The 18043-nt window shown below is 36.0% G+C and overlaps 1 protein-coding gene across 1 annotated transcript; it reads right to left on the bottom strand.

The window, feature by feature from the left end:
- Positions 1-15691: 15691 nt before the first annotated feature.
- On the bottom strand, positions 15692-17344 carry LOC114383805. The gene is made up of 2 exons (XM_028343540.1): positions 16550-17344; positions 15692-16360 (listed from the first exon to the last, which is right to left on the bottom strand). Exons 1-2 carry the CDS (start codon positions 17342-17344, stop codon positions 15692-15694), a joined length of 1464 nt encoding a protein of 487 aa, XP_028199341.1.
- Positions 17345-18043: the final 699 nt, after the last annotated feature.

The raw sequence follows: 18043 nt of genomic DNA, 5'->3' as shown, positions 1-18043 counted from the left end.
CCTATGCATTTCATGATAAATCACGTACGCGGAAGAAAAAAAAAATAAAGCTTGTGAAATAAAAGTGTCTATATGTGTACATGTATATAGTGCGTTGTCTAAAATTTTAGAAAAAAAGAAAAATAAAATCAACAAGATTGAAAGGCCAATATATCAAATATAAAAAAATATATATGTAAATTTAAAAATCAAAAGGATTTGGAAAGAGGAAAAATAAAAATTCTACTCAGATTTACGCAAACAAGAGAAACTTTAGCAATTCACGCTAATTAGAAAAAATCTCAATTTCTAAGGTTCACACTCAACATAAGAGCCTATCAATTTCACAACAATTTCGCATCGGGACATCAATTGGTCTGTCAAACACAGTCAATTTGTGAATAAAAACATAAGAACAAAATTGAATTTCATAAAACAATCTAAAATAACCCAAAAGTTGATCCTCTAGGGATCTCTACCCATATTCATTCTAATCTCCAAGCGTGAGTAGCTCATCTCTTTCCTCGGTGTAATCGCTCAAGTGTCATTAGCAATGGTGGCGTTTCTGGTACTTTCTAGAGTTCGTCCTCTAGTTGCTTTGTTAGGGTTCTTAAGTGTCAGAGAAAAATGAACAAAAAATGTTTTGTAGAATTGCTATAGATTAAAAGTTTCTTTGCCTAGTGAGAAAACTAATAACTTAATTCTTATTCTTATTTTTATTTTATTTTTAAAAAAAGACCAAAGGAAACAGGATGTTACAGTAATGAAATCATTATATTGAATATTTTAAAGGATTAAACAAACAGCTAAAAATGCTACTTCACACTTCATACATATTATCCATGCAAATAAATTTAGCAATTGTTCTTCGCAATAAAAAAAAAAAAAGAAAGAAAAAGAACTTGCTACCAATAGGAAAAATAGTAGCAAAAAATATCAAAGAACAAATAACATGCAATGCTAAGCCCTTGCCCTCTTTCAAATGATTAATCAAAAGAACATTAAGCCATCTATCTACTCATTCATAATGTCCAATTTAAATTTCAAAAGCAAGTTGGGATAGATGGATTCAGGGCTTATTTCTAAAACAAAGGCTACATATTCTGAACATTTCAATTACCATGCATAAATAAAATCAGCGTTAATAGACATGCATTGCTTATCACCTTGTGATATGGATCATGCTCGCTAGAGGGTGAGATCGATGTTAGATTGTGATGAAGTGCGTGGAATTGGGGGATCTATGATCCCCTACAAAGCAAGAAAATCTAATTTTCCTCCTCTGTAAGCACTTTTCTATCATTGCAACTTCTCTGATCTCTTATTTTTCACCATCGTGTTTAGGTCCTAGGGTTGCAAAACAACGGCACACATACACACTCGCATTAGCCATTAAGGTTGCAAAATAGCAGCAGTGCGACGCATTTGAATAGCTATCACTTAGGCCTCGTTCAAGGTGGTTGTAAGTTTCTGATTTTCAGTTTTCAAATGCAATTTTTAAAACAAAATGTGTTTGACAAAATTGGACCTAAATTGATTTTGAACTCAATTTCAAAATAATTTTACATTCATTATCAAAACCAAGAAAAGAGGTTTTTTAAATTTTGTTTTTGGTTTTAAAAAACACATTCTAACCATAATCACCTTACCACAGCTAACGCCTCTGCCACCGCCATTGCCCTTGCCCTTGCCACTGCCATCGTTTTTGTTGTTGCCTCCATCACCACCATTCCACCATAATCACCAACATTGCCACCACCACGCTCTACCTTTTTTGCCTCCACCATTACCATTTTCGTCCCCACCATTCGGGCGCCTTCATTGTCATTGTCAACAACGTTATTACTATTCCACCCCACCGAGACCAAATCTTTATAAAATGAAATGTAAGTTAAATCATTTACACCATTTGATTTGAAACTGCATGACACTGTAGTCCTTTTTGAACCGCAATAGTTTCCATATAATGAGTCATAATTGAAGTTAATTTATATTTTGGGTTCTTTTGTGTAGACATATTTTAATTTGGTCCCAATATAAAGGGAAAATGCTATCAAATTTGAAACGTGTATATAGAAGAATTAACATATTTCAACCAATAATAACTTCATAAATGCACTAATATGACTGAGCAGTCGAACTATACTAAAATAAATCACCAAACTAAACTACATTGAGTCACAAAAGTGCATAGTGACCATCGAAATGCAAATTTAGTATAACCATTATGCCAATAAACAAAATGAAGCATACATTTCCCATTTCCAAGTAGACAGCAACGCGGTTAGTGAGATACAAAATATAATCAGCATCCAACTCCAAAGCCTTTTTTTGCTTCGCATCCTTCTCCTCCTTCGACAATTCCATGGGTTCAGGCTCAACCTCTGCAACTCTCTTCCACTCAGGAGTCGTGGAGGGCAACAACAAATCAGACATACCAGTGTCAGCCTTGGTGGGAGGGGTTTGAATCTTGATGTAAGGCTTGCATGATTCTTTGGCCCTTCAAGTGCAAGTTGAGGTTATTAGGATCTCTTTGGAGATCACCAATTATCTTCACAAAATCAGACTGTTGGAGGTAGGACCTAGTGGTGGGGTCCACAGTGAGCCTAGCCCATCTCTGAAGGGGTTAGTAGCCAAAGAATGAGGCCTGGAGACCACAACCTAGGCTTTCTGCACATCGACTAAGTTGGTCTTAAGGGGTTCCTTATTGGGGTTGATTTTTGTAAGTGGAAATGGTGTCATCGTGTTAGGAAAGACTAAGATCCATCATGCCAAGACCGCTAAGGCATCAGTGTGTAGTTTTGGAGAGAAGTGAATGCAAGGATGGGTTGGAATAGATGACGTGGTTGGTGGGGGTCAGCTAGGGTGATGGCATTGAAGAAATGGCGGAGGAAAAAGTTATGTTGTCTTTGGATTTGACTTCGATGACCATGGTTTGATTTTAGGAGAGGGAGGGAAAGGAATTAGTTTGATTTAATGGAGTGGAAAGAATAGGAGAGGAGGAGAGACTCATAAGAAACTAGCAAAAACAAAGGCCCCACCGGCCCTATATACTACACTATCCGCATATTTATTTTAGTTTAATATACTTTGTAATATATACACAATTTTACTTCTTATGTCTCTTTATTTGTTATGATAACATGATAAATTAATATATTATGTTTGTAAATACATGTCTATCTATACACAATTGATCAAACCATTTGTTGTACATACTTGAATATCATTCTATTTGATAAATGCATTTATGAAACATTGAAATGGTAACATTATTATGTCACATGTTGAATTTTTTCTTCTTATTTTTATCTTTAATTATCTTTGCTCTTAGGGTGTATACAACTCAATTCTAAGGATTTTTTGATATATTTCAAAGATACATGGTGAAGAGAAAAATAAGAGAAACTGAGAAATATATAAAGTAAATATAAAAAATGTGTAAAATTAAAGATTATTTGAACATTTTTCCAACTGTAATTGAAAACAACAACAACAAAAAATCATTCAAGTCATGTTCCCTTTGATAGTGTTCTTTAATATAACACATCCATTACACCTGGAAAAAAAAGTGAATGACCAAATCGGTTGAGTTTTCGTGGCTAGAAGAAATATGATTGTTACAAGGGTTATATTATTTATCCTAGCATTCCAATACTCAAACACAGGAAAAAAAACAAAAAATCAAAACCCAAAACTCAATCTTTAACCAATTTCAGTACCCTACTTGAAAGTAGTCACAAAATTCCACCTCTAAACATGGTGTTACTGCCAAAAGAATACTCACATAGAGGAACCAAGCACACATGTTCATAAAACTTAGAGAATTCAAGGGTTCCAATTTTAGTGATTCATAGCCAGGGAAAAGGGTCTGTAGAAGCAACCAGAGGAAGTACATATCCAAAGTGGTTCGAGCAGTGCAAAGTTGCAGCGGTGTTGCAATGGGACAACACAATGATATTGAGTAGAGGGGCAGTGCAATGGGATGGTGCAACAACAAGCAGAGGGACAATGGTGAGTGCATTGTATAAGGGAGGGTGTGGGATGTGGGATGTGAGGTGTGTGTTAGGGTTGGTGAAGAGAGAAGAGAAGTGAAAACACACTGGTAAATTGTGGGAGTTGTAAACAATATAAACTACTTTCAAGCACAAAAGCATGAATGACCACGTTGGAGCAGTTACATCTTCAAGTGTGAAATAAGAAGAAAATAATGTGTAAAGGAATTGCGTAGCAAATGATGGTAGAATCGTGGAAGAGTTGAAAAAATGGAGAGGAAAAGATGGATATGCCCTTTCCTCTTCATGTGTTTGATTACATCCATATTTGATAATAATATTTTGTTAATTAAGGGCATAATGGTCTAATAAAAGTGGAGACCAAAAGGTGGTTACCAAAAGGGGTATTCTCTATGTCTATTCGTATAGATGAAATATGCTAGAGAGTTCTGAATGCAAGAGTGAGAGAGAGAGAGAGAAAAAAAAATATTAGGACAAAAAACCTGCACATCTCTTTTATTTGTTTTTGTGTTAGGGGCATAATAGTAATTTACAATTTAGTTTTAAAAAACTTAAAAAATAAATCAATTCTCTTTCCTCGATCCTTGTCTTTCTCTTTCCTGATTCTCTCCCTTTTGCATGTTTGTCTCCAACCAATTCTGTTTAGTTTTATGGGTTTTCATTCATTTTAGTTTATGGGGGTGCCATTGGGACATTTTCGACTCACAGGATGGAGATGAGGATGACACAACTAGAAAAAGACCTTTTTATGATGCACTTTCGACGTCAGTCCTCCAAAACCGTTGTAGTATAATAGGCGGTGACAATTTTGTAATTAGGAAGTTTGTAAACAAAGACAGTTATACAAAAAATCATCTTCGAATGATGCGTAAGATGATTTCCATGACGTTTTAGGAAAAACCGTCGTGGTTTGCGCGTCATTTGGTCACGTGAACCCCTATCTTTGACTGAGTCAACCTCGTGCGCTCAGTCAGTACATACTAACCCCTATGTGCATTACATTGTGGCATCACTCAACTCACCCTCTACGTCACTCACCGGCCATCGTAGGTATATTTTGCGCTGCCCTGCCACGTCGTCGAACATCTTCGGTCGTCGTTCAATTACCACCGTCATCATCCAAGGTCAGTCTCTCATTTCCCCTGTATGACTCTTTCAGTTACATTAATGGTGCAAGGTCAGCGTTGGAACGCCTTATTTTGTATCATTTTAAATTTCATTTGGTGGGGAAGGAATAGGGCTCGCAACCATAATGGTGAGTTCCTGTGTAGCTTCCAGAACAATATAATAGTACTCTCAGTGATTGTTAACTCGTTGGCAAGTGTACCAAATTGTCACAAGTAGTAAAGTTCTCGGAAGTCCGAGTGCCGAATCGACAGGGACTTTGTATGTACTTGATTAATGCAATCCCAATTTAAAGGCAAGAGATAAGAATTTAAAATAAAAGATAAAGAAAGATAGAAGATAAGGTAAATAAAAGATAAGATATTTAAAGATAAAATTAGAAGATAAAAGAGAAGATACGATATTTAAAGATAAAATTAGAAGATAAAAGAAAAAGATCAAAGATTGAAAGATCAAAATAGAAGATAAAATATTTAAATTGCGATAAAGATAACTACTTCTGCAAAATTCAAATAAATAAAATCTAAATCTACTAAATCTAAATACTTACTCCTAAAACCCAACAGTAAAATAAGGAATAACTACTAAGAAAAACCAACAATAAAAATAGGGAATAAAATCTATATATTATAATCGCTAGAACATGACAAGTCTAATCAGTCTAGATATATGGATTCAGGATTTGTCTGTTATCAATACCAGTGAACTAATTCTGCCCCACATTTATCCATCTACTTGCCCCTGATGCCTCACGATGACAAGCCTACCTTAATTACGTATCTTCCAAATGCCCTTTGCGAAGACTCAATAACTAAGATGCATTAAGATTACATTCTAGATGTTTGCTAAAGCATGGGCATTGGGGCATTAAGTCATGCTAACCCAATGATTTCTTTCTTTTATTGTTCTATTAAGCGTTACCCTCTCCCGAGTGGCCTAACCCTTAAAACCGATTCACGCATTCATTCCTTATCCCTAATTAGGCTTTACCCTCTCTCGAGTGGCCTAAAGACTAACAGAAAACAAAGTCCGAGATGCAGAATAAGCAAGAAAGAAAAGCAGATAAAAGAACCTTGAAGGAAAACCCTCTAAAAGATAACCCGGTAATTTCTTCTTTTTAGTGTTCTCTTAATCGTTACCCTCTCCCGAGTGACCTAACCTTTAAAACAGATTGAAGTATTCATTCCTTACCCCTAATTAGGCTTTACCCTCTCCTGAGTGGACTAAACCCTAACAGAAAGCAAGTTCTAAGATACAGGATGTAAAAAGAAAGAACGGTAAATAAATAAAAGAACCTGGAGGGAATTCCTCTTTTTATTGATAACTTTTGAAATGCTCCATACATCATTGACTTTTTAGGCTTGTCAGGCCCTAGCTAGGGGATTAGCTACTCATGGCCATTGAGGGCTTTACAATGAGAGGAGGGGTGAAAGAAAGAAAGAGAGTAAATGAAACCCCTAGGAGAGGGGGTTCTGTGGTGGTCTTTGTCCCTTGGACTGACTTTCTATTTATAGCTGCTGAAGTGGGCTTTGGACCTTCGTAGGCGCGCTTAGCACAACACCCCATGCTTAGCGCGTGTACTTCCTGGCCCGCTTAGCCCGTGACGTGCGCGTATTGGACTGGGCCTTCTTCAAATTTTCTTATTTTCTTCAATTTTTCTGCCCTTTTTGCTTGTTACACCTCCAATTTTTATATCTGCAACCAAAAATTCAATTTAATTAATTTTCTAACTTTTAATCACAAATAACTGCTAAATAATTAATTTCAGGCCAATATTTGACTAATTTTCTACTATCAAAATACAATTATTTAGCAGTTATCAAAATCCCCCAAATTAAACTTTGCTTGTCCCCAAGCAAATAAAAAGAATAAAATTATTCCATTCTTAAGCAAAAATTTTCTCAAGTAAGTTCCAATCATTCCAACACTTTCCATAACTTCAATTCCTTGATCCTTTGACTGGTCTCTTTGCATCTGTCATGATCTTAAAATAAAAGCATAAACACAAGAGCAGAAACAAGTCAATTATCTGGAATTCCAACCGATCCGGCTTGCTGTACTTCCTTACAAGGCTGGTGTTTCTCTCTGCTCACAGGTGTCTGGTCAAGTGTTTGCAATTTTAACAACCTGTAAATAAAACTCAAGAGTTTTGTACTTCATCTCGGTTAAGGTTAGCTTTAATTACCTTCGGTGGATCACTAAGGACTTTTATGGCTTGTAATGGGGCTTGGCTAACAAAGAATCATGGTTTTTCTTGGAAATTCAAAATATAAGATTATAAGAGAGCATGCATTCCAAAAATTTGATTTCTTGCCAAGACCTATTTCCCACTTTTAGCCCCTTTTGCCTTTAGCACTTTCCACTGACACCTCTCTTTTTCATTCTTGCCCTTTTTATTTATTATATATATATATATATTATTTTATTTTATTTTATTTTATTTCTCTTTTTTTCTCTCAATAATAAGCATAATAATAATAATAGTTGTCTCACAATTATTTAGAGGTGTTCTAGTGTGTGCTATTTCCTTGGCTACTTTACCCATTTGTTCAAAATCCCCCAAATTAAGGCCTTATTATCATTTGGAACCCTACTGCTCTCTTAGAATCCTACACAAGGTTAGGAATATCAATTTCTTGGCTTAGGGTTCTACTCAAAATAAATCATTATAATTCACTATTAGAAAATACACTTTCAACATTGGTTATTTAGAACATTCTACATCGGTTCTAAAACCGATGTTGAAAGTGCCGATGTTGAATGTATCAATGTTAACATCAGTTTTGGAGAACCGATGTTAACATATATATGACAACATCGGTTCTCTAAATACCCGATGTTAATGTACAAGAGTTGACATCGGTTATCTACAGATAACCGATGTTAAAATACAAACGCTGACATCGGTTATACACAACTCACCGATGTTAATATACAAAAGTTAACATCGGTTTTCTATTACAACCGATGTTAAGGTTCATATCGATATCGGTTTTTGTAAATAACCGATGTTGTTTATGATATTAACATCGGTTTTTGTTAATAACCGATGTTGTTTTCAAGTATTTTTTTTATATATACTTTCTGTTTTTACAGTAAACCCAAAATTGTACCTGTCAAATGCAATTTCAGGCCCAATTCACAGCAAATAAACATTTTATTATGCTTTCAAGCAGTTTTAATGATAATAAACATCAAATAATTGATTTATCATAAAGAACAATCATCAAATGAATTCAATGTTCATGTTACATAGAAAATGTAAAAAATGTTAAACCAAAGTAAACTAAAGGTAAAGATAATGTCCCTAAATCCTAGGCTTGATCTCTAACTCGGAGATAAAACTGTGCCCACTGGATCCGCAATGCTTTTAATCTCTCTGGCTCCAATGGTCTAGGATCGTTAAAATACTGCATGATGAAAAAAATCATAATAAGTTAATAATGTAATACAAATTATAAATAAATCGATTTTGTTTGAAATAAACTTACCGCTTCCCAATTATTCCTAAAAGTTCCTAAAATGATGGTGGACATCCAGTGCATCACATAGTAGCCGCACTCTCCAAAATAATCCTGAGATTGGGATTGGGACTCTCCAACACGTAATGCAACAACTCAAAGTCAAAACTCAAAACAAATCACTTGGGGAAAATTTGAGAATTCAAATGACCTAAGCCTTCGAGTTCGAGTACTTAATGAATATTAGGTATCAAACTAAAAAAGCATTTAAAAAAGTCAGAAACTAAAACAATTATTAATACTTACTATCTCAAGGACTAATATGAGGATCTACTGATAGGTGTTATCTTCAAGCATAAATAAGAGTATAAGTGACAATAGGTTAACCAGTGAACATGGTCAACCCAACGTAAACCGAAATTTCTGTTCTGCCAAATGCTCCAAACAGCTGCAAACCAAACAATATACCAGATGTATGCTTTTTTCCTAGAGCAATTAATCAAGCCCTTGAATTGGAGAAAATGACTTGTGGTATTCACATGCTTACTTGCCTCCATACCCCATGTTTTCCATAAATATGCAGAGTTTTCACATTCTAAGAATAAAATGACTTGTTTAGATGTTATTCCTTCAGGTTCGAGTAATAATAACCATGACAATTCTCTCCATGTTTTCTTTGATATTGATTTTCTTTTTTGCAGAAAACAAAGAGGGGAACAAGCAACAATTTGAAGGTTGTACATTTAGGAACTAAAGAATTCAAAATAGCTAGTAATAAGAGGGATTTGTTTTTGGGATTTTCTGAGCACCAAGAGCGGCTACGCAAGAAGCTTGCACTTGAGGAGGGAAGGATATTTGCAGCTAATGAACAACTTTCTTAACTATTTGTCCTTCAGATTTTATTGTTTCTTTTTGCTGATATGTAAATATAAATAGTATAAGGCTATGGCTTATGGACATGGTCTTTTTTACCCCTAACAATCTTAGAAGTAAATATAGACCATGTTTTTACGCCATAGCCTTATACTATCTATATTTACATATTAGCAAAAAGAAACAGTAAAATCTGAAGGACAAATAGTTAAGAAAGTTGTTCATTAGCTGCAAATATCCTTCCCTCCTCAAGTGCAAGCTTCTTGTGTAGCCACTCTTGGTGCTCAGAAAATCCCAAAAACAAATCCCTCTTATTACTAGCTATTTTGAATTCTTTAGTTCCTGAATGTACAACCTTCAAATTGTTGCTCGTTCCCCTCTTTGTTTTCTGCAAAAAATAAAATAAAAAAAGTACCTCAGCAAAAGATAGTTTATATTATAATTAAGGGTCAATACTAGATGTACTGAAGTGTACAACATATAGCATAGGCAGTGAGAAACACTGCCCAAATAAGACTGAATACAATGACAGGATATGTCAGCCCCCCCTAAGAAAATTCCTACCTCAAATTAGACAACCAAAGATTAAAGTGGGTATTAAAATCCTTCTCCATACACCTTAGCCAAGACCAAGTATGGAATAATGTCTCGTCCATGACCTTTTCGGGAATGAAGAGCTGGTTATTGAAGACCATGTTGTTTCTGTGCTTCCAAATGGTCATAGACAATGCTATCCATAGTGCTTCCCATCTTTTGTCTGTGCTTCTTTGCGCATTCCAGTGTGAAAACTGCAAAAAAATGATTCTTTGGTTCTATGGGGAGCACACAAAATGGTGGTATTACAGCTACTAAAATCCAGAATTTAAAGAAGGACCTGAATGCTTTGGAGGCTGGAGTAAATGGTTCAAACATATCTCAAGCTGAAATGGAGCTTAAGAAATCTTTGCAGGAACAGCTGTGGACAGCTGCTATAACTTATGAATCCATGATGAGGCAAAAATCTAGAGTGAAGTGGATAAGAGAAGGGGATACAAATTCAGCTTATTTTCACAGATTGATTAATCATAGAAGGAGGGTAAATGCTTTTCAAGGTTTATTCTTGGAGTCCTTGTGGTTAAATTTCTGGTTAAATTTGGTTACCAATCTTATGATGGCCTTTGGTTAAATTTCTGGTTATATGTATTGGGGTCCTTGTGGTGGGTTTTGTTGGGTTTTGTTTGCTTTTTGGAAGGTGACACTTTTGTGTCTTGTATCTGTTATTTTCAGTACCTCTGGTACTGTTCTGTTTATTAATAATATACATATTTTTGCCTTCCAAAAAAAAAGTAGCATGGTAATAGGCAACTTAATTGAAAATCTCATAATTATATTTTACTTACACTAAAAGCTAAGGAGGGCTGAATGGTATGATGAGAAAAGCTAAGGAGGAGAATATGTATAAGGCATATCAAGTGGGATCCAATAAAGTGGAAATCAGTCTTTTACAGTTTGCAGATGATACTATCTTTTTGGGGGAAGCGGACATGGAGAATGTCAAAACAATTAAGGCCGTCCTAAGGTCCTTTGAACTTGCATCTGACCTTAAAATTAATTTTGCCAAGAGCATTTTTGGAGCTTTTGGTCAAACTGACCTTTGGAAGCAACAGGCAGCCACCTACTTGAATTGCCAGTTGCTGGTTCTTCCTTTCAATTACCTGGGAATACCCATTGGAGCAAACCCAAGGAGATGTACTATGTGGGATCCTATCATCCACAAATGCGAGAGAAAGCTAGCTAAGTGGAAACAGAGAAATATATCCTTTGGGGGGGAGAGTGACACTCATTCAATCCGTGCTAACTTTGATTCCTATTTATTTGTTATCCTTTTTCAGGATGCCTAAATCAGTGGAAGACAAGCTGGTGCGTTTACAGCGAAGATTCCTTTGGGGGGGAGGACCCGATCAAAATAAAATTGCATGGGTCAGTTGGAAATCAGTGTGCTTGCCAAAAGAGAAGGGAAGTTTGGGTTTGAAGGACATCAAAAGTTTCAATACGGCATTACTTGGGAAATGGGAGTGGAATTTAATGCACCACAAAGGAGAGTTGTGGGCAAAGGTGTTGGATTCAAAATATGGAGGTTGGCGAGGCTTGGCTGAAGTGGATAGGGTGGGTCATAAATGTATTTGGTGGAGGGATTTACAGAAGGTTCTTTTTAGCATAAATAGTGGACAGCTTATTCAAAAAGGATTGAAGTGGAAGGTGGGGAGTGGTGACCACATCAAATTTTGGGAGGATAAATGGACCGGGGAGGAGGATTCATTAGCATAGAAGTACCCTAGACTTTATTCAATCTCATTGCAGCAGCATCAACTCATTAGATCCATGGGAATGTATCAAGACATGGGGTGGGAATGGAACTTTGCTTGGAGAAGAGCCTTGTTTGACAATGAGATCACCTCAGCGACTAACTTTCTCAGAGATATTGCAGAAATTAAAATCCAGCAACTGGTTTTAGATACTTGGGAGTGGTCTGCAGATCCAGAGGGACAATATTCAACTCGCAGTGCCTATGATTTGATAGGAGAAGAAGCAACAGATAACAGTCAAAAGGAATGTTTTGAGAAGCTTTGGAGGATAAAGGTTCCAGCTAGGTTTCTGGTGTTTGCGTGGAGATTATTAAGAGATAAGCTCCCGACAAGAAAAAACTTGCAGAGAAGACAGATTCAACTCACAGATTCACTTTGTCCTCTCTGCAGAACCCAACAAGAGGATGCATCCCATCTTTTCTTTCACTGCAGCAAAGTTCAACCCATATGGTGGGAAACCATGTCATGGCTGCAAGTTAAGGGTGGTTTTCCATTAAGCCCACAACAACACTTCCTTCATCATTTGGGTGTTCAACCTGCTGGTGTAAGAAATAATAGATGGCATTGTTGGTGGCTAGCTTTAACCTAGTCCATTTGGAAACTTAGGAATAGTATAGTCTTCTCTAATGCGAATTTTGATGCTAATAAGCTGTTTGAAGAAGCCATATTCCTTCTATGGTCTTGGCTTAGGGGTTTTGAGAAGGATTTCACAGTGCATTTCAATCACTGGTCAAGTAATCTACCACAAAGTTTTATGTATCAGCAGGGGATTGCATAGTTATGAGATTTATACCTGTAAATTCATATGCATTTTGTATCCATAGCTTGGTTCCCCCTCAGAATATCAATGTCTGATTGTGGAACCATTTATATGGATCTTCTTTGTATTATAAGTACCTCTGGTACTTCTTTCAATATATATTATTTATCTTTACCGATAAAAAAAAAAACTTACACTAAAAATTTAAAAACTACTAATATTTAATATTCCAAGATGATAACTGATTCACAGCTAGATGGAAACCAAATAAGATAACCAGAAAGATTACTATCAGAAAACCAACAAATTAAGCATGGAAGAATAACCAACTCACTCTCTTCTCTCTTTTGAACCAAAATCAGCTCAAAGACATCTCCTAATCTTACATTTTTTCTTCTAAATGCTTGAAAAGTATAAATAAAAAAAAACCATTTGCTTCAATTAATAAATCCCTTAATACCAATATATAGAGAGGAAGATGGTACAATCTGTTAAAAAATATATCTATCTCCAACACTTCCTCATGCATTCTAGTAATTTATCATTCTCTTTATGCTCATCTAAGTTTCCTTTATTTCAATAGGACTACAATTTTCTAGATTCTTTCCTTTTTTCCTTTTATTAAAATTATTTTTACAACCCTTTCATCCAGTTATTTAAACTAATCACCAATATTTCTCTCCTATATAGTACCCAAGAAAATGCACAATGGGTAAACATGCAATCTAGTTGATGATGGAGTCAAGAGTCATTAACAATATAATTGCATGTAGCTTAAATGGCCATGCTGTAAACAAAGCATCAAAATTCAATGAAAAAAACAGTTACTTATTGGACGACCAAATTTGATCACTTCTTCACCTCTAGTTCTCTGTTGACCTAGATAACCTATACATGAAAATGAGAAATTAGGATAAAGAAATCACAAGTGAATCATCACGGTATAACTCAAACTTCTATTACATCCAACATGAGTTGTGATCTTGTGAATGATAAAAGTAAAAGATCATGATTTGTAGACAATAAAAAACTGCTAAGATTAACAATTTATCATGGCTGAAAATGCCTAACTCTGGGTGAACGTGACCCTAAGCAACCAAATAAATATGCCCTAATAAATGCCTAGGATAAATCCAGTTTTATATTAAATTCAAATGTTCAAAATCATAAACTAATAGAACAAAGGCTTCACAAAAGGAATGTACCTACAATGATAACAACACCATCAACAGACACCTAGCTTTTCTTTTATTCCAGTTACTTATCAACAGACTAATAGGCAAGAACAAAATACTAAACATTTATTTAACAAAATACTTGCAAGGTAGGGGTGTCTTCTAAGAACTGGAGGGAGCTTTATCTATACTTAAGCATTACTTGCTCAAGAAACAAAAAATATGTTCAAACAACAACAGTCAAGCCCCCTCTGTTGGACAGTGAAATGTTAAAGCAATTGCAGGCAATTTCAAGACCCCTGTGGATCCATCTACAGAAATCATGGTTCATTCTCTGTTATAGTGCAAACAGAATAACACGTTACTAAAAATCATGCAACATTACTTATTACTACCCAGAAAAAATAAAATAGGTCAAATGAAGTATACAAGTTAGTGTTACCTTGATCAAGAGAACCCAGCAACACACGCACGTTAGCGGAGCCTATAGAATCACAAACAAAAACCTTTTGTTTATTATCCGATGCCACTCTCAATTCGGGTCAAACCACTCACAAGGAAACTTAGCATAAACGAATTTGACCTACGTACCTCGCGGAGAAAGCTTTGACCTTTGAGCAGCAACGAGTGTTTCAGCACCCTAGTAGCAACAGTGTATGTAGGGTTTTCTTCGACCCAGGACAATGTGGGTTCTGTGGGGTTCCAGCGACGACAATATGGATTTTCCGGCACTGTAGGGGGTTCTGTGGGTTCCAGCGAGGACAATGTGGGTTTTCCGACAGTGTAGGGTTCTGTGGCTTCGACCGACGACAATGTGGGTGTTGAGGGAGCGGTTTCCGGCAGATTTCAGGCGGAAGGAGAAAGAGGAGCGATTTCAGGCAGGAGGATGACAAAGAGAAGAGGGAGGGCAAGGTTTTCGAGCATGCGCGGCTTGTGAAATCTCAATTTTTTTTTAACTTATAAACATAACAACATCGGTTTTTAATGGATAACCGATGTTAACTGAATATAGTTAACATTGATTTTGTAAAAACCGATGTTAACATCAAATAAATTACATCGGTTTTTTAACAAACCGATGTTAAAATCAACTCCTTAACATCGGCTTCCTCAAAACCGATGTTAACTCTATGAACTTAACATTGGTTTTGCCCAAACCGATGTTACCATATTCATCTTAACATCATGTTAACATCGGTTTTTTAAATAACCGATGTTAACATGAATTAGTTAACATCGGTTTTTCTAAAACCAATGTTAAGTAACTCCATTTAATTACAAAAATGCCACCGCGCTTTCGTTAACATCAGTTTTAGCTATAACCGATGTTAATTGGGCGATGTAGAAAGCTTTTTTTTTAGTAGTGATTCTTTCAGCTCAATATGGATGCAAGGGATAAAATTATGTTGGGTTGGCTTTTTGGCTGAGTGGGTAAAATAAAAAAAAAAACATGGCCTTGATCATATCCACCTTAAGTAACTAATTTTAACAGTCCAAGAATGATGCAAAACTAAAAGTTTAAAAACAGGCGTTTTCTCTCACAATTAAGGTCACGCTCTCACCGGGATAAATTCAGTATTAGCGTACCAGATGTGTCTTCATTCCATCAAGCTAAACTTTCCTTTTCCGTGAATCATGTTTCATTCCTTGACCTGACTTTTGCTTCCAAGACCAGTGTTTTCCAATGACTAGTAGCCTTTCAAGTGTTGGACCTTTCAGAACAAACTCAAAATTGTCATTTCTCAAGTTATCATGCAATTTATTTATTCAAGCATAAATTTAAACTACTGAAATTAAATTGTTGAAATCAAAATGCATAAAATCAAAATAAAGAAAAGAAATAACACAACTATCCTAACAAAATGTGAATAACTAAAAGAGAGATAAAGTAAGAAATCCTGGGTTGCCTCCCAATAAGCGCTTCTTTAACGTCATTAGCTTGACGAGTCAAATGCCTTCAAGGTGGCATGAAGGTCACGTAGAACACATCTTCCTTGCATTTTCGCCTCATAGTTAGAGACGCCATGAAACTCGTGTATTCTAGAAACACCTTCAACATTATTGCAAGAGAAGTGGTAGCGATCAAGGAAAGAATGACACTTAAGGCTTTCTCATGTTTTCCATGCCTTTCTTCCTTGACAATCAGTTGATGAGGAGGGGTATTGATTCGGAGAATACTTTCTTGCTGAATTTCTACTTGTGAGTGCTTCTCCCATTGTTGTGTTTTCTCCTCATTTCTTTCTCTTTCTTCCTTCTTTTCTCCTTCCTTATCACACACATCTTCCTCAGTTTTCTTTTCTTCCTCTTCTCTCTCAGTCAAAATTACCTTGCAATCCTCTTTGGGCTTCCTCTCAGCGTTTACCGCAAAGGTTTCAGTGGGCTTTTCAGTAATTGACTCAGCTAGTTGGTCTATTTGTATCTCCAGGTTTCTGATGGCTGCATCTGTGCTCTTTTGGTGTGATCTCGTCTCCTGGATGAATGCCCTTGTTTCTTGGATGAAGCTTAATAGCATTTCCTCTATACTGATAGGTGGCTTCTCTTGCTGACTTGGACCTTGGCTAGGATGCTGATAGGGTGAACCCCCTTGGTTGAAGTTATTACTTGGATAATATCTCCAATCGTGGTCCTGCAAAAAATTATCCCTCTAATAGAATCATGGTGGTCCTCTTTGATGGAATCCTTGATGATTATGACTGCCCATGTAGTTAAATTCATTGGATGTTTCATCTTGGACCATGCATAAGCCTGACTCATGTGTTCCTCCACATATGTGACATCCCCCTACCTGCATAACAGAAGAGTGAGAAGGACTTACCGCTTGTAGTTGCTGTGGAAGCTTGTTGAGGGTCTCTATCAAGGCTTCTATTTGTTGGGACAACAACTTCTTTTGAGCCAAGATTGCATCTTGAGTGGTGAGTTCTAGATGGCTTCTCTTTGTTGGTGCATATGTGTGATCACGAAGAATGGCGTGATCATTAGCTGCCATGTTTTCTATGAGTTCCATTGCCTCCTCCGGTGTCTTTAGCTTGATATTCCCTCCTGCGGATGCATCTAGTAATTGCTTTGATTGTGGTCGCAGGCCATCTATGAAGATGTTTAGTTGCACTGGTTCACTGTATCCATGTGTAGGCGTCTTCCTGAGTAGTCCGTGGAAACGGTCGAGTGCCTCACTGAGGGATTCATTGAGAAATTGATGGAAGGAAGAGATTTCCCTCTTCCCCTCAATAGTCTTTGATTCTGGGAAGTATTTCTTTAAGAATTTCTCTACAACTTCTTCCCATGTCCGCAAGCTGTTACCTTTGAAGGAGTGTAGCCACCTTTTTGCTTCCCCTGCTAGTGAAAAAGAGAAAAGATTGAGGCGTGTTGCATTTTCAGGAACTCCAGCTATCTTCACCGTGTTGCAAATGTCGATATATGTGGCCAGGTGTGCGTATGGATCTTCACTTGGTAGGCCGGGAAATAGATTCCCTTGAATCAACTGGATCAAGGAATATGGATATGAGAAGTTGGCCGCCTGCACCTCTGGTCTGGCTATGCTGGTGAAGTATTGAGGTATAATAGGACTAGAGTAATCCTCTAGCGTCATCCTCTTTGCACGATCTTCTACCATGATGCATTCTTTAAAGAAGGAATGTGCACTGTTCACAAAAGAAACAACTATCGTGCACGTTATCACAGAATAAAAATTAAACTTAAATATCTCTTTTTTTTTAAAAAAAATTTAAAAAGAAAAGAATAAAGAAAAAAATTGAAAAATAAAATGAAGCAACTAAAAAAAATAATAGATACAAAAAAAGAAAGTAAAATAAAAAAAAATAAAAAGTGAAAACTAATTGCTTTAAAATTAGAATATGCAAATAATCAAGTACGGAAAACAAAGTCCCCGGCAACGGCGCCAAAAACTTGTTAACTCGTTGGCAAGTGTACCAAATTGTCACAAGTAGTAAAATTCTCAGAAGTCCGAGTGTCAAATCCACAGGGACTTTGTTTGTACTTGATTAATGCAATCCCAATTTAAAGGCAAGAGATAAGAATTTAAAATAAAAGATAAAGAAAGATAGAAGAAAAGGTAAAGAAAAGATAAGATATTTAAAGATAAAATTAGAAGATAAAAGAGAAGATAAGATATTTAAAGATAAAATTAGAAGATAAAAGAGAAAATAAGATATTTAAAGATAAAATTAGAAGATAAAAGAAAAAGATAAAAGATTGAAAGATCAAATATTTAAATTGCGATAAAGATAACTACTTCTACGAAATTCAAATAAATAAAATCTAAATCTACTAAATCTAAATACTTACTCCTAAA

This window comes from Glycine soja, chromosome 14, assembly GCF_004193775.1.
Source record: "Glycine soja cultivar W05 chromosome 14, ASM419377v2, whole genome shotgun sequence".
Classification (NCBI taxonomy): Eukaryota; Viridiplantae; Streptophyta; class Magnoliopsida; order Fabales; family Fabaceae; genus Glycine; species Glycine soja.
This window is presented reverse-complemented; position numbering and strand designations above follow the sequence as displayed.

Bases quoted from the DNA above. Each gene is read 5' to 3' on its own strand.
- LOC114383805 (XM_028343540.1), bottom strand. From the start codon at position 17,344: ATGGTAGAAGATCGTGCAAAGAGGATGACGCTAGAGGATTACTCTAGT. The intron at 16,361-16,549 runs GTAAGTCCTTCT...AATTTTTTGCAG, and splicing joins TTCCACAGCAACTACAAGCG to GACCACGATTGGAGATATTA.